The sequence below is a fragment of the Mesocricetus auratus genome, unplaced genomic scaffold (genome assembly GCF_017639785.1).
Source record: "Mesocricetus auratus isolate SY011 unplaced genomic scaffold, BCM_Maur_2.0 Super-Scaffold_100042, whole genome shotgun sequence".
NCBI lineage: Eukaryota > Metazoa > Chordata > Mammalia > Rodentia > Cricetidae > Mesocricetus > Mesocricetus auratus.
Window position 1 is genome coordinate 7,126,324 of NW_024429219.1, and position 21,277 is coordinate 7,147,600.

The window sequence follows — 21,277 nt, forward strand, 5'->3', positions numbered from 1 at the left end:
TTTCTATTTGTATTAGGGTTCTCTAGAAAATAACTTATTACATATATATTATATAGAATTTAATTAGAATGACTTACAGGCTGTGGTCCAGCTAGTCCAATAATGACTACCTGTGAACAGAAGGTGCAAGAATCCAGTTGTTGTTCAATGCATGAGGCTGGTGTCTCAGCTGCTCTTTAATGTATGCTGGAGTCCCAAAGAAGTAGGTTCTAATGTCAGTGAAGGAATGGATTTGCTGGTGGGGTGAGGCTTCCTTCTTCCATGTTCTTCTAGAAGTTTCCAGCAGAAGGTGTGGTCCTCTTGCTCTAAAAACATAAACTTTCAAAGGTAACATACAAGTATGGACTATGCAGTATACACAAGTCAGTTAAATGTGATTTTTTTGTTTTATGTTTTAGAAGGTAAAAGGCATCTGTCAGTTTTCTAAGTCAGTTTGGACTATGTAATCAAACTGTAACGTAAATCTCTCTATACCATGTGAAAGGATGGCATGTAATAATAAGTCATGAGGACTCCACATAGCCAACAAGATTTATCATGTGTCATCTCATCTCAGAGCTGTTCCCATGTCCAGGCATCAGCTTACATGTCACCTGTCCTGTAGTCTTTTTTGGCTTCTTCCCCTATGTCTGTAGCCAAGATACTCAGGAGGTCACCCCCTGTCAAATCTGATCTCTATCAATCTAGAAGGAATCCATGGACTTTCGTTTTTAGTGGAAACAAAAGCATAACCTCTCTCCCACCACAACACATTGTCAGACTTCCATTTTGAAGTTAAGACCTTTTTAAAGCATATAGGTTGGTTTAATTTAGCAGTTTTCATAATCCAATATCTTTCAGTAGCTATTTTTTTTGTAACAGCATTCAAAAAATTCAAAAGTTAGTAATATACCTTATATAATCCAGACTCCCTGTGTATTTTTCATCTTCGTATGGCTCATTAAAACAAACAAAAAAACACTTGGATCTTTAGTTAAAGATTTTATTATTTTTAAGCTTTATTGCGGGGGGGGGGAGACAGGTTTTCCTCTGGAACTAGCTCTTGTAGACCAGGCTATCCTTGAACTCACAGAGATCCACCTGCCTCTGCCTCCCAAGTGCTGGAATTAAAGGTATGCACCATCACCACCTGGCCTTTAAACTGTTTTTATGATTGTCTATACTCATCTTTTTTCTTAAGCCTACACATACTGTTAAGCACACTATAACCTTTTTAGTGTTTTTTCTATCTTAACATGCTATATACTGCATATCTGTAACCTTTTCTGTCTGCATGAGCAAAACCGTTGGCTCAAGCATGCAGGCACCTGCTTGGAAATGTGTCTCTGAAATGCAGCCAGCTTGAGAGACACAAGACTAGGAAGCTGTGTTTGGCTCTATTTTTGTGTGTTTAGAACCTCTTTTTAAGCTTTCTCAGGTCTTACGTGGATATACATGGCTGGAGATTGGGCGTCATTTGTAGGTGGAATTATTTTATTGGGACCACTGGTTCCCTAGTAATGACACAGAGTCTTATTATTAATTATAAAAGCTCGGTGGAGCCAGGTGGTAGTGGTGCATGCCTTTAACCCCAGTACTTGGGAGGCAGAGGCAGGCAGATTTCTGTGAGTTCGAGGCCAACCTGGTCTACAGAGCGAGTTCCAGGACAAACCTTCAAAGCTACAGAGACACTCTGTCTCAAAAAACAAAAACAGCAGCAACGAAAGGCTCGGTTGATAACTTAGGCTTGTTTTTTAAATAGCTCTTATAACTTAGGATAGCCCATTTCTTTTAATCTTCCTTCTTTCACGTGGCTCGGCTACCTTTCCTGTGCACTGCCCATGCTGCTTCCTCTGTGTCTCTTGGCATCTCTCTGCATCTCCACCCTTCTTCCCATCATCTTCTCTGCCCTGAAATCCTGCCTAGCTATTGGACATTCAGATTTTTATTAAACCAGTCTGAGTGACAAATCTTCCTGGTATACAAAAAGGACCTGGTACTGTCTCAACCTTCCAGGTACTTTGGCTACAAGCATGTGCCACCCAGCCCAGCCAGGAATTCTTATGGGGGTAGATGATGAAAATTTGAATAATTAAAAGTACACTTTATAAATGGATACTACTCATTTGGTAAAATTATATTCAAAGCCCAGTATGCTACTACACTTTTGTAATTCTAGCACCCAGGAGGTGAAGGCTGGAGGATTAGGAATTCAAGGCTAGTCTTGGCTTCTTAGTAAGTTCCTGTCCAGTTTCAGCTACATAACACGATCCCATCTTTTAAAAAAAATTTAGCCAGGCCAGTAATGGTGGTAGCTCATGCCTTTAATCACAGTACTTGGGAGGCAGAGGTAGGTGGATCTCTTAACTCTAGGCCATCCTGATCTACAAAGTTAGTTCCAGGACAACCAGAGCTGTTACACAAAGAAACCCTGCCTCAAAGTAGGTAGATAGATAGATGGATGGATGGATGGATGATGGATGGATGGATAGATAGGAGAAAGAAAGAAAAAGAAAAACTTAGCCTTTGTTCAAAACAACTTATTGTTCAGGTTTCCGTCGTGTTGCATGGAGTTCCTACCCTATAGCAGTGGTTCTCACCCTTCCTAATGCTGTGGCCCTTTAATACAGTTCCTCATGTTGTGGTGACCCCCACCACCATAAAATTATTTTCTTGCTACTTTATAACTATTATTTTGCTAGTTATGAATCTTACTGTAAATATCTGACATCAGGACACCTGATATGCAACCCACAAAGAGGTGGAGACCCACAAGTTGAGAACCACTCCCATAGAGCATATTACAGGGTCTCAATCAGTCTGTTGGTCTGTCTATGCCTCCCCCACCTCTGTGTGTCTGTCTGTATGTCTGTCCCACCCCCACCCCTGCCTCTCTTCCATTCCCTGTCTCTCTCCCAGGAAGCATGAATTCCTCTTGCCTAGACTTTCATGCTGTCGTTAGAGGTGTGAAACACTGTGCCCTACAAGGCATCTCTTAAAACCACATCACCATCTACCTTGTTAAGTTTCTAACACATTCTTCTAAATTGTAATCTTGTTGCATTCCGTAGGGCATCCAGCGCCGGATCACAGTGACTATTATCCATGAGAAGGGCAGCGAGCTCCACTGGAAAGATGTTCGTGAACTGGTGGTAGGTGAGTGTATCCATCAGCTGAGGCCGGCCTGACTCTTTAGAAATGTCATCATTCCTTGTTGAGTGCAGGGGAGGTGTAGAAATGTGGAGAACGGGCTGGAGAGATGGCTCAGAGATTAAGAGCACTGGCTGCTCTTCCAGAGGTCCTGAGTTCAATTCCCAGCAACCACATGGTGGCTCACAACCTTCTCTAGTGGGACCTGATGCCCTCTTCTGGCATAAAGGCATACATGCAGATAGAGCACTCATATGCATAAAGTAAATAAATGAATACATCTTTAAAAAAATGAAATGTGGAGAACACAGAGTAGAGAAAAATAAAATCCCAGAGTTTCAAGCTGTCTTGAATGCTGGGGTTGTGGCTTAGTAGAGTGATTGCCTAGTAGATGCATGGTCCCAACCTAGTTCAGTTCCCTCTACTGCAAAAAGAAAAGAGACTCCTTTTCCTAGTTACCATTACTTTGCCATCCTACTGTTAACTGTGAGTATGGATATGAGCTACAGGTTATGAGAAGATCATGAAATCTCCGCTCATTCTGAATGTGCAGTTAATTGGGTGTAGAATTAGATAATTAGATAAATCAGTGCCATGGTTCAGTGGCACAGTCCTTACCTAACATATTCAAAGCTCTGATCTCCATCGTAGCATAGGAAAATAAAACGAGACAACCTTGAGAAAGGATCCTACACTTATCCAAATGATCTCTAAGCACCTAATTACAGAGATTGAAAAGTGTGTGTGGCTGGGCAGTGGCGGCAAAGCCTTTAATCCCAGCACTTGGGAGGCAGAGGCTTGCAGATATATGAGTTTGACACTAGCCTGGTCAACAGAGTGAGTTCCAGGACAGCCAAGGATACACAGACAAACTCTGTCTCAAAAAAGAAAAAAAAAGTGTGTAAGAGACAGACAGACAGACAGCAAGAGAGAGGCAAATGTTCTTCCACTGAGATATGGTACTAAAGATTGAACCTATGGTCTTGTATATGTGACACCAGTAAGCTGTCTCCTTATACCTTTTTTTTTTTTTTAAGACAGGATGTCACTAAATTGCCCAGGCTGGCCCTGATCCTTCTGCTATCTAGCTAAGATTATAGGCCTGTGCCACCAGACCTTTTGACTTAACAAAGTGATGTCTGTTTTTTATATGCCCACTTCTGGGTTTCTTATCCCTTCTTTCAGGTCGGATTAGGAATAAACCTGAGGTTGATGAAGCTGCAGTTGATGCTATCCTTTCCCTAAACATCATCTCTGCTAAGTCCTTGAAGTCCTCCCACAACTCCAGCAGGTAGGATACCCTGGGACACAGAAGTGTCAGCACTGTGTTGTTGATAGTCTCACATTAGAGTCCTGGTGCAGATGAAGAAAGGAATTCCCTTCTTACTTCAGAAATCCTGCTTTTGAGACCAGGTATGGTGGTGTACACCTTTAATCCCAGCCCTGGGAGTCAGAGACTGGACGATCTCTATGGGTTCAAGGCCAGCCTGGTCTACAGAGCAAGCTCCAGAACAGCCAGGGCTGCATAGAGAGAGCTTGTCTCTAATTAATTAATTAAAATAGAAATTTTAAAATTCTGGTTTCAGAGCTGGAAAGATGAATCAGTGGTTAAGAGTGCATACTGCTCTTGCAGAGGACCCAAGTTCAGTTCCATATCGTATGACTCTAGAACAGTCTGCAATTCCAGCTCCAGGGAGATCCAATGCCTCTGGCTTCTGTGGATACTTGCACTAACATGCGCATTCACATACATGATTTAAAATACTAAAAAATAAATCTTACAATAAAAATCTGTTTCTCTCTTTGTCCATCCTGCTGCCTAAAAAGAAAGAAAAAGAATTGAAGATGTGTGTTCAGTTTTTGTTTCTCACTTTTCCCTCCCTCCCTTCCTCCCTCCCTCCCTTTCTTCCTTCCTTCCTTTTTTAATTGTTGTTGTTTTTGGTTTTTGAGACAGGGTTTCTCTGTGTAGCCCTGGCTGTCCTGGAACTCACTCTGTAGAAGGATGGCTTCGAACTCACAGAGATTCTCCTGTTTTTACCTCCCAAGTGCAGGGATTAAAGTTGTGCACCATCAATACCTGGCCTTAAAGATGATTTAATATAAACTGTTATTTACAACATTTGCTCCTATGAGTAATGGGTTTTATTTTTAACTTTAAACTGGTTTCTCCATAAATTTCCTTTTATATATTCAAGTGTGACAGGCAGTGCAGAAAGTACATAGCCAACCTTACCTTTCCATATTAGCCTGGAGCTAAGTCTTTTGGGTGTCTGACTTACCTGGGCCCAGAAAAAGTTAGGTTATTGTCTCGGATAATCCATCTCCTTAAATGGCAGGGCTTCGAACCAAGAACCCATGCACATCCACTGTAGGCTGGGGACACTGCCTTCGCTGTGTGGAATTAATTCTCTATGCTGAAAAACTTGCTCATCTGTGTGTTGGAAAATGGAGGGGGTGGGGATAAGACAGGAGGCAGAAGTAGAATGAAAAGGTTTGGACCATGATTATTATTTTTTCCTTATGTTACAGTTTTGTTAGGAAAATAAGAATAACAAGCTTGTGCTTGCTTTTCTGCATGTAAGGAGAATAGGCATAGCCTGTGGAAAGAACAGAGTGGGTTTGAAGGGGTGCTGTGTCGGGGAGGAGGGTAGCATTGTCTCTTCCTGGGCAAACCATAAACAACACCATGTCTCTGAAGTCAGCAGAGACACCACATGACCTCCTCTCCTGCCAGGCATTTATAGCCAGCATTCAGCTGGCATTCATCACTACAATGTTGGGACTTTGAAAAATGGGTTTGATTTCCTTTGGCTGTTAAGTAGATGGTGTTTGTGCTCAAGGTCACCTTGCAAAGTCCTCAGACCCAGGGCAGCAGCAGGTCAAGTTTATATGATACAAATTTAGGAATGCTTACCCAAATGAAAGATACACATCTTGATCTCTTTCTTTTATATTTTATTTTGTATACATGTGTGAGACTGTGCACTTAGGAAGTCAAAGGACAGCTTGCTGGAGTCACTTTTCTCCTTCTACTGTGAGAGTCCAGGGAAGTGAACTCAGGTCATGATGCTTCGGGGCAGGCTGTCTCACCAGCCTGAACATTCTGTGTCAACTGAATCTTTGTGTGTACTCATTCATTATCAAGTTCTTGCTATAGGTTGAAGTCTTTTATCTAATTATTGGGTCACTTGTTAGAATTTTGATTCTTTCTTGTAAAAATCACACTCACATTGGATGATGTAATTTTCTAGTTGATGGGACAAGAACTGGAAGCTGAGCAAGAGGGTTGGAGGATTTAAACTGGGAAGCCATTATAAGTCACATAGTGAAAACCTATCTCCAATTAAAAGAAAAAAATCTAACCTAAAAATCAGAATTTTCACATTAGAAAAAAATCATTTAAATTGGTCTTCACAGAAAGTTCTTTCTACCTTCATATTTGATTGATATGACTAATGTTGAATCAAATTTAAATGATTATAATAATAATTGCAGCTGGCATAAAAAGATTTAGGAGGGATGGAGAAATGACTCAGCAGTGAAGAGCACTGGCGGCTCTTGAAGGACTCAGATTGGCTTCTCAGACCCACATAGCTACTCAGAACTGTCTGTACCTCCAGTTCCTGTACCCTAGGCTATGAGACACCTCTCTAGTTCAGAATATTCAGATGTTTATCTTTTAGAGAGATTGAGAGCTGTGTTAGTTACTTGTCTTGTTGCTGTAACAAAATTCCTGGGGAAGCAGTTTAAGGAAGGAGCGTGCTCTGTCATGGTGAGGCAGCAGGAGCCTGAGCAGCAGGTCACATAGTGTGAACACTGGTACTCACCTCTCTTTCTTATTTGCATTCAGTATGGAACCCCAGCCATGGAATGGCACAGCTCTCCTTTAGGGAGACCCATCCCACCTCAGTTAACTAATCTAGACAAGCCCTCACACATGTGCCCACAGATCTAACGATTCTAGGCCCTGTCAAGTTGACACAGTCTTTAACCATTACAGGCTCCTAGGTTGGTATGGTGAGTTGCTAAGTGAGTTTGACTAAGAGGGCTCATGTTCTAGTTATCTAAGGGCTAGCCTTTAAATTGAATGCATAGATTGCAGTACCATGTATGTGTCTTAGAGAACTTTTCTAACCCATGATAGTAGAGAATAATCAACAAGATCCCAATTCCCTTTCTTCCAACCCCTACACTTGGGTTAACCAGTTGCCTTGGTTTTCTCTTAACTCAACAGCAGTTTTTTTTTTTTTTTACCATGTCCAGTACAAGGTCCCCATGGCGGTGGTGGTGGGGGATTAATAGATCTGATCTCCATATTTCCTTGTATATCCATCTTTTTCTTAACGAAGTCTCAGGAGAAGGGTCCATGTTACTGTCAGTCCCTTATCAGATTGTGTCCCAGAGTTCTCTGTTCACCCTTTGTCCAGGGGAGTTCAGTTTGCTTGTTAGCGTATTTTTCCTGTGTTTCTTTCTATGTGTTTGTTTTCTCTCTCATTGTCTTTTGGTTACCAGACTAATAAAAACCTTTCTGTTTTTGCAGGCTCTTTCTTGATAAGGATATTCCTAGGTACTGCTTTTTTGCACATAGAGACTCTAGTTACCAGAGTGCTGTCTGTCTTGTGTTCCTTTGGTTGCTTTTTTGATTCAGTGGCTTATTCCCTGTGTAAACCTAGAACAGAGCAAGACCTTATTCTGCAACCTAAGAATGCTGCTGGCACCTTAGGTTCTTCTGATGTGTGTACAGTTTTGTGTGTGACTTCTCAAATGGCTTAGTGCTCTAAATTAGTTTCTCATTCCATTTACTAAAATTTCAGCACATCTTCATGTTGTCCTTTTCTACATCCCCAGATAGAATATTTCACATTTCATATGAAACTTCAGGCTTTGTTCTCCGACAGTCGTTCCCTCCTCCTTCCCCTCTCCCCACCCCCACCTCTCTTGAAAGCTGGAGAGTTCCCTGCTCTGCAGCTTTGCAGAGCCCTCTCATTTTCTGTTTTGTTCTGCGCCTGCCACACAGAGACCAAATTGGCTCTTCGGGTAGTTGAGTTTATAAGAAGAAATGTTTGTTTGTTTGCTAGTTTATGTTTTGTTTTTCTTTTTAGACAGAGTTTTGCTGTATAGACCAGGCTGGCCTTAAACTCACAGAGATCCTCCTGCCTCTGTTTGCTGAATGTCAGGGTTGAAGGTGTGCTGCTGTATATAGCTTCATGTGTTTTAAAACTCTTCTTTTTAGAAACCCTGTCTCGGAAAAAAAAAACTCTTCTTTTTTTATCTGTGTCTCAATATGCTTTTCTTTTCAAAATTCTTCTTTTTTTTATCTGTATGTCTTAATATGGTTTTCTTTTGGGGGAAAGAAAAAAATTAGAATGAGAAAAAAAACGTCCTTTTGGAATAGGAAAATTCCTGATAGTGGAGTGTCTTCCTATTTCTTTGATTTAGGAAGGAAAACTGAAGGAAATGATGATACATTGTTTGCTGCTCTGAAGGCGGTGGAGCTGGGGAGAATGCAGCCTAACAATGAGTGGACTAAAGTCTCATGCAGTCGCCACCTTTATTCAGAGCACCAGACATTCAAACTCAGCGTTGAGGAGTCGCATGAGGAGTGTGTGGTCACAAGGACAAGCTGCACGTGGAAAACCACATTTTCCATAGAGGCACATGAACACATAACAATGGCCAGCTGTAGTGACTAATCTGAAATGACTCACTCATGCCTGATACACCTGGGAGGAGCACAGAAACACATTCCAAGGACAATTCTATGTTTTGAAGAAACTGAGGTCACAAGAATCTTCTCTTGCTTTCTTGGAGTGTTTTCTCACAAACACTCAGAATTCTCCTCACACAACTCTATCCCTAAACTGTGTTCCAACAGCACATGAAAAGGTGGTCCAGACTGTTATCTGGCAGATGTATAAATATAATGAGTTCAGATCTTAGTCTGGATATCACCAGTGATAGAGAGTCTCCGAGTGAATTCAACAGGGTCTATCATTGACAGGAGAGTAGCCCACCAGACTCTCCTCTGTCTGTCTGTCTGTCTGTCTGTCTGTCTCTCTCTCTCTCTCTCTCTCTCACACACACACACACACACACACACACAGCATGCAGTGTAACCATAATGTAAGAAGCTGGTGTTGCCACACTTGGTAGCACAGCACTGAGGAGGCAGAGGCAGGCAAATCTCTGTAAGTTTGATGCTAACCTGGTCTGTATAGAGTTCCAAGCTATCCAGCTCTAAATAGTGAGACACTATTTCAAAATAAAGATTTTTTTTTAAAGTAGAAACAAAATTCCCCTTTGTCTTAGCCAGGCCTGTACTAGTAACATTTTTTGCTTTAGATTAAGTGAAATCTTAACTTGGAGTGTGAAAAGATTTTCCTACATGGTTACAAACATTGCCTCAATTGGAAGAATCAGCTGGGAAGTCTCAGGAGTGGTCTCGGTGGAGGTCGGTGAGGGTTTGGGACTGAATGAATAAGCATTGAGGGCAGGTAACTGTGATAGAAATGTCTATCATAGCAGTCTCTGTTTACTTTAGCATGTGTGTCCCCAGCCCTGGCAAGCTGACAAGTAGTCCCATCCCAGACAGCTGACTAGTAGGGACAGAATAAAAGAGCAGCTCTCAGCATGGTAGAGTTCTTTTGCTGAGTGTCATCTCCCATTATTAGAGCTTCTCTTAAACCAAATTCAAATAAGGATGTTTACTTTAAACAGGATTTGGGGTGCATAAAGGTTTTCTGCTGAATCTGTAAGCCATAAAAAAAGAGCATTTTTGTTGCACTTTGGGTTACTTGATGCCCATCTCACTAATTGTTGCTCTGAATGCCTTCTGAGTCTGTACAGAGAATTTTCTTGACCCACATTTATTTATTGCCTCCAAAACTCAACATTGAGAAACAGTCACATTCTAGAAAAGAACTGAGTAAGAACAGCTACAAAGGAGAGTGGTCACACCTCACACCTGTGCACTGGAAAGATTCGGGGTGGTGAGGGCATTCACTTTCAGAAAGTTCTCTGCTTGTGTTTTCTGGAGGAAGATACATGGGGGTGTGCTTAGACAGAGGATATGCCTGTTGACAGCCGTTGGAAATCTAGGCAAGCAGAACTGGGAACAGGGCACTGTAAACACTTTCTGCGTGAGCTAGGTCAACTCTGTTCTGCCTGACAATTGGTGTTGTGAGGGTGTGGGCTTGCAAGAGGCCTCTCCCCTGTGAAGTGTCAGAGTTCCAAGAAGGAAATGGTACAGAGCTGGGAACTCATCTGTAGCCCCACCAGTGTCACCTTGGTGTCATTTTTGCTAGTAAGAAGAACTAATGCTTGAAGAACTTCAACAAACGAGGTGGTGGATGTCTGCTAAATTCAGCTTATGATTATTTCTTAAATATAAGGTTATTTTTCAGGTATGTTTAGAAAGAATGGATGATAATCAGCTGCCTCTAGTTTTGTAAAACTACTCCTATTGGTATATCACTTTGTATTCATTCATTGAAATAACGTTCTCCATAATTAAATTCTGCTTGTTCTACCTTTAAGCATCCCACAGAGTATTCTCAGTGTCAGCAGAACTGTCCTGTGGAGTCTGGATGTGAGAGCTGACACAGTTACTGAGTCCCTACTTCTTATCTTATTAAAACAGACAGGACAGCTCACTTGGCTTTTTGTCTTCCAGACTCTGTTCACATTCTTCTTGATTCTTTTGAATGCTCTTATGGTTTATGTTATTGGTAGGGCTTGCTTTGTTTGAGAACAAGCTTTGTGCTGTGCCCTGGCCAGCCTGGACCTTGGTATTTAGACCAGGCTAGTCTCAGACTGAGCAGTCCTGACTCTGCCTGAGTGTGGGACTTCAGCCATGTGCCACCTTCCCTGGCAGTGCTGTCCCTGTCTTCATGTCTGTAAGGCAAAAACTTTATCAAAAGTCAGGGATGGGAGCACAACTAAGTGTCTCTAAATGATGGGTGGGCACCTGCCCCTTCCTCTAGGAGATAAGGTCCCCTCGTTGTTAGAGTGTGATAAACAGGAGTGCAGTGGTGACAAAGGGTTCCTTAGGATCCCTGATACTAGCAGTCCCTCTGCTGCTGTGGCATCAGCGACTTTGACACTAACAGTCCCTCTGCTGCTGTGGCATCAGCGACTTTGACACTAGCAGTCCCTCTGCTGCTGTGGCATCAGCGACTTTGGGTTGACCCTTTGTCTTTCTGCCCTCAGGACCTTCTACCGTTTTGAGGCTGTATGGGACAGTTCCTTACATAACTCCCTCCTTCTGAACCGAGTGACACCTTATGGAGAAAAGATCTACATGACCTTATCCGCCTATCTGGAGGTGAGGGACCCAGAACTTGAGCAGGCCCTGAGAAGTGAGCAGTGACAGGGGGCCGTCAGCAAAAATTCAACTCATTTTTATTCTTTTCTCTCCATATCCTTACATTGTTTATTTGATTGTACTTTGCTAACTGTTCTGATTGTTTTAGATTCTGTTCCAGGGCTCTGTTTAGATAAAAGGTAGCATACTGTTTCAATTACTTTAGGTTCAGGAACAGAATCAGCAGTTAAGATAGTTTTATACCAGGCTTTCCTGGACGATAACAGAAATGAATAGTTCTAAGTTTTGGAACAAACCTGAGTTCTTCTGTTGTTAATTTTATTTTTTGAGACAGAGTCTCATGTGTCCAAGGCTTGCCTCAAACTTACTGTGTAGCTGATGGTGACCTGGTGCTCCTGTTTCCACTTCCCAGATCCTGGGATTACAGGCATGCATCACTATGCCTGATGCAAGTCTGAGTTCTAATCTTTGTGCTGTCACTTACTGCCCGGATGTCCTTGGATAAGCTCTCTCCATGTCTCAGTTTCTTCATTTTTAAGCAGCATGAAATGATAGCATTTTTCATCGATGGAGAATAAGTGTGTTCATAAGAATACACCTGGCCTTCCATTCCTATCTGTTGAGTGGCTTTTGACATCACTGGTGAAGCAAAAGCCTGCCTGTCCCCATAGCTGGGCCCAGCTTTCAACCCTTCTGTACAGCATCCAGTCAGCACCTTACCTTGTCTGTTTGCAGTTGGATCATTGTATCCAGCCGGCTGTCATCACCAAGGATGTGTGCATGGTCTTCTACTCCCGAGATGCCAAGATCTCACCGCCACGTTCTCTGCGAAGTCTCTTTGGTAGTGGTTACTCAAAGTCACCAGACTCGTAAGTTTTTAGAAAAAGTTTATTTTCCAAGTCTTTGCCCAGTCCAACAGAAAGAAACAACAGCCCTTAGAATACCCGTCTGCTGTTGCCAGTCAGTCATCTTTAGACCATGCAGGCAACTGAGACCTGAGATGCGATGACTCACAGTCAGGCTGTCATACAGTGTTAATGGATGCATGAATTGATGAAGGGAAGGAGTGTGGGTTATTGTACACATTTAAGGCATACAAATGCATTTGAGAGTATATGGCATGGATACATGAATGTCAACCACCCAGCTTTAATGAATAAACTAAGTTACAGTAATACAATGAAAGGTTGAATGTTCCTTCCTGTTCACAGTGTCCAGAATTGTTGATCATTCCATCTAGTCAAACATTTTCCTATCTTCTCTTGTGTCAAGAAGTTTTTACTTTTCTCATTTATACTATAAATTTTCTAGTTTATCCTATTCTATTCATCCTATTGAAGTAACAGTGGTCGAAGAATTAAAATGAAAACAAGCTCCTCATAAGAGAATACAAGTAAACAGACAAACAGTTACTGGTAAAAACAAACAGTGTCTTAGCTACGACCAGAAAAATGGCTCATGGATAAAGTGGCCTGCCATCAAGCCTGAAACCTGAGTTTGAGCCCCAGAACCCACATGACTCCCCAAGCTGTCCTTCAACCTACACACACACACACACACACACACACACACACACACACACACACACACACACACAGTAAAAATGAAAAAAGAAGTGTGTGTATCTGATTGTGGAATTGTAGTGCCTTGAGAGGCACACTCTTTCTTAAGTAAGCAAATCTAGCTTTTCCTTACTTCAGTGTTACAAGAAACTCAGCAGTTGTTCTACTTTATTTTTAAATAGCAACCGAGTTACTGGAATTTATGAACTGAGCTTGTGCAAAATGGCAGATACTGGTAGTCCAGGTAAGCTCTTACTATACCATATGCTTCAAAAGTGTTACTTAAAGTGGAGTCTTATTCATGTTAGAAGGTGGGAAGTCTTTTAGAAACTGTGTATTTTATAAACCAGTTTTGTGGTGGGGGCTAGATACATAAATACAAGATTTATTATGCATAATGTGATTATAAAAATGGTGTCCAGCCAGGTAGTGGTGGCGCACGCCTTTAATCCCAGCACTCCGGAGGCAGAGGCAGGTGGATCTCTGTGAGTTCAAGGCCGGGCTGAACCGACAGCCTCCAAAACTCTGTCTCGTAAAAAAAAAAAAAAAAAAAAAAGATGTCCAACAAGATATGCTAGGCTGTGAAATATAAACTTGTTGAGAATTAGAATAACTTTGGCTTAGAAAGCTTTTCTTTTTTTAAGGTTTGTTTTTTATGTATACAATGTTCTGTCTGCATGTATGCCTGCACACCAGAAGAGGGTACCAGATCTCACTCACTATAGATGGTTGTGAGCCACTGTGTGGTTGCTGGGAATTGAACTCACGACCTCTGTAAAAGCAGCCAGTGCTCTTAACCACTAAGTTATCTCTCCAGCCCTAGGAAGCTTTCCTTGAGACCAGATTTTGTTCTGGCCTACAACTTACAGCAAACCTCAGAGCCACCATGCCTGGCTGTTCAGAAAACCTCACAGCTGCTTAGTATACTGCCTTAACGAAGAATATTTGCCAGCCTTGCATTATTGAGCTTGTAGCATCAGCTTTACCTGGTACGTCATCAGAGGTTCATCATCATCATCATCAGAGGTTCGTTGTCAGGGTTGAGACACAGGCTAATAGCAGCAGAGCATTTGTTTAGTATGCACAGGGCCCTAGGTCTGAGCCCAGCATCTCAAATAAAAACCAGTTCGGAGAATAGCTGTGGAAGAATGCCATGGGTTTATCCTCATTCTCTCTCTTGGAAAAATGCTATGGGTTTATCCTCACTCTGTAGACCAAGCTGGCCTCAAACTCAGGGATTTGCCTGCTTCTACCTCCCAAGAGCTGGGATTAAAGCCATTGTCTACCATCACCTGGTTTTCTTTCTCTTTTTTAACACAGGGTCTCACTGTCATGACTGTCATGGAACTCAGTGTGCAGACCATGCTAGCCTCAAACTCAGAGATTAACTGGTTCTTCCCTTCAGTGCCACAGTGAAAGGCAGCGCCACCATTCCCAACATCAGTTTTGTTAATAAAGTCTCATAGATTTAGCTGGGCAGTGGTGGCACCTTTAATCCCAGCACTTGGGAGGCAGAGACAGGCCGAGCTCAGTGAGTTTAAGGCCAGTCTGTTCTTCAGAGTGAGTTCCAGGATAGCCAGGACTTGTTAAACAGAGAAACCCTATCTTGAAAAATTAAAATTAAAATCTCATTGATGTTAAGGCCAAATTTAGTTTGCCGTGTAAAAATGTATAAGAGTTAGCAATTTATTTGACTTAAATTGGAATTGGATTTTTTCTCTGAGGGAATAAAAAACAAAAGATAAGTTTCCTCTTGTGTTAGGCATGCAGAGGCGGAGAAGAAAAGTCTTGGACACCTCCGTAGCATATGTGCGGGGAGAAGAGAACCTCGCAGGCTGGCGACCACGTGGAGACAGCCTCATCCTGGAGCACCAGTGGGAGCTGGAGAAGCTAGAGCTGCTACATGAGGTAGCCAGGGCTCACCCAGTCCTACCCTGCCTTCTCTCCGTGACCCCTCAGCCTGTTGGCTTACTGTGATATGAGAGCACAATGATTTGCATGTTTAAATGATGTTCATATTCTCAGGTGGAAAAAACTCGCCACTTCTTGCTGCTTCAGGATAGACTTGGTGACAGCATACCCAAGTCTCTGAGTGACTCATTGTCCCCCAGCCTCAGCAGTGGGACCCTCAGTACCTCTACCAGTATGTCTTCTCAGATCTCAACCACCACCTTTGAAAGCGCCATCACACCTAGTGAGAGCAGTGGCTATGACTCAGCAGACATTGAAAGCCTAGTAGACCGAGAGAAAGAACTGGCTACAAAGGTGAGGAGTCCCTTCCTTCTTGATTAGAGCTCCTCCTGTGTTCTTTCATTTCCAGAGTTTTCTTTGAAGACACTGATACTAACACTGCGTGTAGAAACGATAAGGGCCAGTTCTTGCCCTGAAGCTTAAGACTGGGTAACAAGCATATCATAGACGTGGTGTTGTGAACCGACCTTAGAAGTACGTGTGAGGAGGTGTCTAGTGGCTTAGGGAATTCACGTGTAGAGGGACAGGAATGGAGTGGGTCCAGTGAAGAGCATCCAAGACCTCCCAGTGGATCCTGGGAGTGATGGAAACATTTTAAATGCAATTTGTTTCTGTGCTTTTTGAACACGATTTTAAAATTCTTTACTAGGAATAACGGTATATAACTCAGTGATAGAGTACTTACCCAGCATGTGCAGGGCCCTGAGTTTGACCTTAAGTTCTACAAAAAATTAAATTAAACAACAGCAATAAAATTTTTCTCTAGCAAAATAAAAAGGATAGCTTTGTGAGGCGCAGAGGACAGAGCTAGTTCCTTGTGACAGGGATCCAGGAAGGGAAGGAAAGATGAAGCTTTCTAAGAGGGTAAAGAAGGGGCTCTGGTGGGTGCAAGTGATGGCAGTGTCCTTCTGAGTGCTGTGAATACATGTTTCTTACTGTTTGATGAATAAAGCTGTTTTGGCCAGTGGACAGGCAGGATTTAGCCAGGCAGGAAATCCAAACAGGGATAGAGAAAGGAAATAGGCAGAGTCAGGAAGACGTCATGTAGCTGCCAAGGAAGCAAGTGCCCCGGGCATCACCCATAAGCCAAGACCACAGAGTAATAGAAATGGGTTAATAATTAAGAGAGGTATAGCCAATAAGAAACTCGAGCCTTCAGCCTAACAGTTTATAATTAATATAAGCCTCTGTGTGTTTATTTGGGACTAAATGGCCGTTGGACCAAGCAGAACAGAAACTTCTGTCTACATGGGAGAAGGCAAAGGGTTGTTGAAGATTACCCCTAGGTTTGTAGTTGCTCAGGAACTGGTGACAGAGGAAATAGAAAACTGACAGGGGTGTCTGTCTTATTTTACTAGTCAAGTGCTCTTGGAAAATGTATTCAACAAGAGGTGTTATGTTTCTGTTTTTCCAGTGTGGGGAATTGAACTTAAATCCTCATATATGCTAGATAAACACTACCCAGTAAGCTATATTCCCAACCTGTGTCCATGTCTTTTATTGAATTGAGAAATAAAGGGATGTCAATTCTTTTGGGTTTTCTGAAGCAAGAGTCTTCCTGTATTGCCTTGACTGACCTGGAACTGGTTATGTAGATCAGGCTAGCCCTGAACTTGCAGCAACCCTCCAGGCTCTGTCTGCTGAGTGGTAGAATTAGAGGCAATATAGAAACATATATTGCCATGCCTGGTCTTGCTACCATATTCCTAAGCACGTTCTTTTTGGCTGGGTCTCTCTATTATATAATCCTAGCTGGTCTAAGAACTTGCTATATAGACCAGTCTGATCTTGAATTCAATTCACAGAGATCCACCTGCCTCGACTTCCTGAGTGCTGTCATGGCCCAGCACACTTGAGCCCTAAGCACTTCTAAGCTATTATGTTTATAGGAATTTGCTTTGGTTGTATTAAGAATGGTTGTTTATCCTGGTGGTGGCGCACACCTTTAATCCTAACATTCATGAGGCAGAGACAGGTGAATCTCTGTGATTTCAAGGCCAGCCAGGTGTACAGAGCTGGTTCCAGGGCAGCCAGGGTGATTACACAAAGAATACCTGTATGGGGGGAAAATATATATACATATATATATATATATATATATATATATATATATATATAGTATGTGTGTGTTGTTTAAACCATTCGTGTTTTTTATGACCTTACTTAGATATGTGCTGGCTTTCCTCAGCATAGTCTTAGTTATTCTGAGGGACATCTGAGCTCCAGCATAGGTGTAGGACATGTTCTCCTTGTATATAGGGGTTCATTTAGCCATTGGAGTTTTCTGTTCAACCTTAACCAATTCACCCTCTGTCTTTCTCTTTTCAGTGCCTGCAGCTTCTCACCCATACTTTCAACCGAGAATTCAACCAGGTGCATGGCAGCATCAGTGACTGTAAGGTGAGCATACTAAGGCTGTTGTCTCTTCACCATGGTGGTGATGACTGTTTCCTTCCCAGCTGTCCAGATTTCTATCACAGCTTTTGTGCTTTTAGGGCCTGTGGTGGGTATAGATTGTGTTCGAAAGTATACAACATTATTCTCTGGTGTATCTTCTGATTTTGTACTTCTAAAGATGGCAGTCTCCCTCTACGATGCTTAGGGTCGCTGTCACACAGTGTTGCTGGAGTTTCTTGTCCTGCCAGGTCCCATCGCTGCTTCAGCCTCAAATAAGCACACAAAGACTTATATTAACTAGTAAATTGTAGGCCGATGGCTAGGGCTTCTTTTTAGCTAGCTCTGTCTTAACTATTAACCCATAACTACTAATCTATGTATTTCTATGTGGCCTTATCTTACCAGAGAATGCCTGGAATGTCCTATCTTCCCAGTCTCTACATGGTGTCCCCTTGTGGTCTCTCTCTGCCTACCTTTCCCAGAATTCTCCTTGTCTCCTAGCCCTGTCTACCTTTCATTTTTGTGGACAGGATTCCTCTGTGTAGCTTTGGAGCCTGTCCTGGAACTTGCTCTGTAGACCAGGCTGGCCTCAAACTCAGAGATCCTCCTGTCTCTGCCTTCCGAGTGCTGAGATGAAAGGCGTGCGCCACCAACGCCCAGCTGAGGTTTGTCGTCTTTAATGAGTTTTGAATTAGCTTAATAAAAATGAGGCACTGGTTGTTTTGGACAACTTCTGGTGCCATCTACAGCAGAGGTAGAACTAAAGTTCTTGCCATAAAAGCATGAGAACCCAAGTTTAGATCCCCAGCACCCACGTAGCTAACATTGTTGAGCTCTGTTGTTTTGCTGCTGAATGCCATTGGTGATGTGCTTATTTCTAGTTGTCTGATGTCTCTCCAATTGGAAGGGATCCCTCTGTGTCCAGTTTCAGCAGCTCTACCCTCACTCCCTCCTCCACGTGCCCCTCCCTGGTGGACTCAAGGAGCAACTCAATGGATCAGAAGTGAGTAGTCAGCTTTCACAGACACAGGAAAAGAAAATGCCAGCTTTCCTGTTGTTCTGGTTCTCAGTAAAGCATCACTATCCTATTACAGACCATTCAGAAATGTCTGGGCGCTTTTTCATTAAATCTTACTAAATTTAAGGCCAGGTAGTAGAGGCGTATGCTTTTAATTCCAGCACTCAGGTGACAGAGGCAGGCAGATCTCTAAATTTGAGGCCAGCCTGGTTACAGGATGACTAGGGCCACATAAAGAAACCCTGTCTTGAGAAACAAAGCAATAAATAATAAATAAATTTAGAGTGTTATTAACTGTATGAAATTGTTATATGTGCCTCTAAGAAAGGAAAAGCCAATTAAGCACACCAACTAAATGTGAGCTGCATCCCAGTTCAATAAGTGATAAAACACAGAGGACTGGGGAGATGGCTCATATGGTAACGTTCTTGCCGTACAAGCATGAGCACCCAAGTTTAGATCCCCAGCACCCATGTAAAAAGTGTTTTCAGTGGGACATGCCTATAATCCTGGTGCTGAGGAGGCAGAGACAGGTGGGTCCTGGGCCTTGCTGGCCAATTAGTGTAGCTAAAGTTGTTGAGCTCCAGATTCAGTGAGAGATCCTGTCTCAAAAATACCATCTCTGAGGCTCAGGGAACATCACAGAAGAGGGAGCAGAGGGAATTAAGAGCTGGGAGATGGGGAGGAGTACTGTGAAATGCTGTCTTCTGGATATCACATGGCCATCGCAACTCATGAACTCAGCAGCAGCTGAGGTTGCCTGCCTAAGATCTGCACAAGATGAAGCCAGGCACAGTCCCACCATGGGTAGGGGTAGGGCTCACAAGGCTCTTTCCTAGCTGAGGAGCCATTGGCAACTCACGGCCGCTGGGAAAGTCATTTTTCTTTGGTGTGTGGCCACTAGTCGATGGCGCACACCTATGTGAGTACAGTTAGCACTGACGAACTCAGTTCATTATTAACATGCAATTGGAAGGGCATCTGCTAGTGAGTCAGAGGGAGTTGAGGGAAGTGGAGAGGTAGAGATGATCAAAATACATTGTATGCAGGTGTAAAACTCTCAAAGAATAAATGGACACTATATAAAAGATTAAACTTTTAAAAGTTAAGTGGAGAATGATAGAGGAAGGCATCCAGTGTTGACCTGTGGCCTCTGCATGCATGAGCTCACACACACACACACACACACACACACACACACACACACACACACACAAACACATGAAATAACAAAAAGGATTTTTAGAATCAGAAAGATACAGTATCATCAAATTAAGCTGTTCTAGGAGGTCCCTAACACAACCACAACAGAGACCTAAAGAATGGTCCAGTTCACCACCTTGCTCCTATGGTCTTAGGAAGCTAGATGCTTCTCATTGTTTGCCTTCTTTACTATCCCCTAAGATGGCAGACTTACTAAAATCCCCTAGAAACTTGCTAGAGTACAATGGCCAAGCATCTCCCTTGAGATTCTGATTGTGAAGTCTACCAGTCCCAGAGAATGCTGCTGCTGTCAGTCAAGTGCCATACTTTGAGAACTGCTGCCTCAGGTCTGACCATGAGACTGATAAGATAATTACAAGGGAGTAGAGTTTATACTCAGATGCTTGTTTTCATAGAATAGCAGGAGAGGCTGTGACTCAGTGGTCCCCAGTGTCCTTTTGCAAAGAAAGCATAAAGTTGAATTGAGAATTACCTTTGTGACACCAGCTTGTCTTAGCTAAACTCTGAAGCTGATGTTTGTCCTGGTACCTGGGCAGAGGCACTGTGTCCTGGTAGAGTGGTGTCCACCTGCTTTGACCTTCCTGAAGTGCTTCTTACCCTTTTCTTCCCCTGTAAGGACCCCAGAAGCCAACTCTCGTGCCTCTAGTCCCTGCCAAGAGTTTGAACAGTTTCAGATCATCCCAACTGTGGAGACACCCTATTTGGCCCGAGCAGGAAAAAATGAATTTCTCAATCTCGTTCCAGACATTGAAGAAGTTAGAGCAGGGTGAGTACTGTGACAAGCAGCCTTGCCAAAGAAGAGAGACAGGCAGCCGGAGTGGGTTGTCTGGTGCTTGTGTGCAGGTCTGTCCCAGCCTACAGTACACCAACTCGCCCTGCTGTGTGCACCAGGTGTCGGAGCCTGGCACTCCATATATGCTGTGGCATTTGCTCTTTTTCTGTGTCGCGCTGACCAGTGAGCATATAGGCCAAGTGGACCATTTGCATGTCCTGCTGCATCTGAGGGCTTGCCTAGTGGAAGCTATGTTGATGGTTCTCAGCTTACTCTCATTTGCTTTTGAGAAACTTATTTCTTTTACACTCCCTTAGGTCAGTGGTATCTAAGAAGGGATACCTGCATTTCAAGGAGCCACTTTCCAGCAACTGGGCTAAACATTTCGTTGTGGTTCGCCGCCCTTATGTCTTCATCTATAACAGTGACAAAGACCCAGTGGAGCGTGGCATCATTAACCTGTCTACAGCACAGGTGGAGTACAGTGAGGACCAGCAGGCCATGGTGAAGGTCAGTCTGTCCTGTCTCTGATTGTTGTTGCTACCTGTGTCCTTCCCTTTACAGCTTTGGCGCTCTGGTCTGTGACATGGGCCCAACTTTATGTCTGGATTGCCTGAACTTTCTTTCTGTCTGAAGTGCTATGCGCCCTGTGAATATGGCATGATGGTTCCCATTTTTCATCCTCTACAATAACTTTCTCATTTACTTCCTGTTCATCTCCAGACACCTAACACCTTTGCTGTGTGCACAAAGCACCGCGGGGTCCTCTTGCAAGCTCTCAACGACAAGGACCTGAGTGACTGGTTATATGCCTTTAACCCTCTTCTGGCTGGCACAATAAGGTAAAGAAGGGGCTGTTCTTTGGTTTCACTTTGTCTTGT

The 21,277-nt window shown here is 43.0% G+C and overlaps 1 protein-coding gene across 7 annotated transcripts in view; it reads left to right on the top strand.

The window, feature by feature from the left end:
* Kif1b (kinesin family member 1B) overlaps positions 1 to 21,277 on the top strand; it is a 129,614-nt gene that overhangs the window by 103,857 nt on the left and 4,480 nt on the right. For all 7 annotated transcript variants that reach the window (XM_005079304.4, XM_013119984.3, XM_013119982.3 and 4 more), the window contains 12 exons: positions 3,051 to 3,135; positions 4,315 to 4,420; positions 11,338 to 11,452; positions 12,188 to 12,321; positions 13,197 to 13,258; positions 14,777 to 14,922; positions 15,040 to 15,279; positions 17,314 to 17,385; positions 18,264 to 18,385; positions 20,241 to 20,390; positions 20,714 to 20,906; positions 21,120 to 21,238. In XM_005079304.4, coding sequence (XP_005079361.1) covers positions 3,051 to 3,135; positions 4,315 to 4,420; positions 11,338 to 11,452; positions 12,188 to 12,321; positions 13,197 to 13,258; positions 14,777 to 14,922; positions 15,040 to 15,279; positions 17,314 to 17,385; positions 18,264 to 18,385; positions 20,241 to 20,390; positions 20,714 to 20,906; positions 21,120 to 21,238 — 1,544 coding nt within the window. The remainder of the gene's footprint in view (positions 1 to 3,050; positions 3,136 to 4,314; positions 4,421 to 11,337; positions 11,453 to 12,187; positions 12,322 to 13,196; positions 13,259 to 14,776; positions 14,923 to 15,039; positions 15,280 to 17,313; positions 17,386 to 18,263; positions 18,386 to 20,240; positions 20,391 to 20,713; positions 20,907 to 21,119; positions 21,239 to 21,277) is intronic.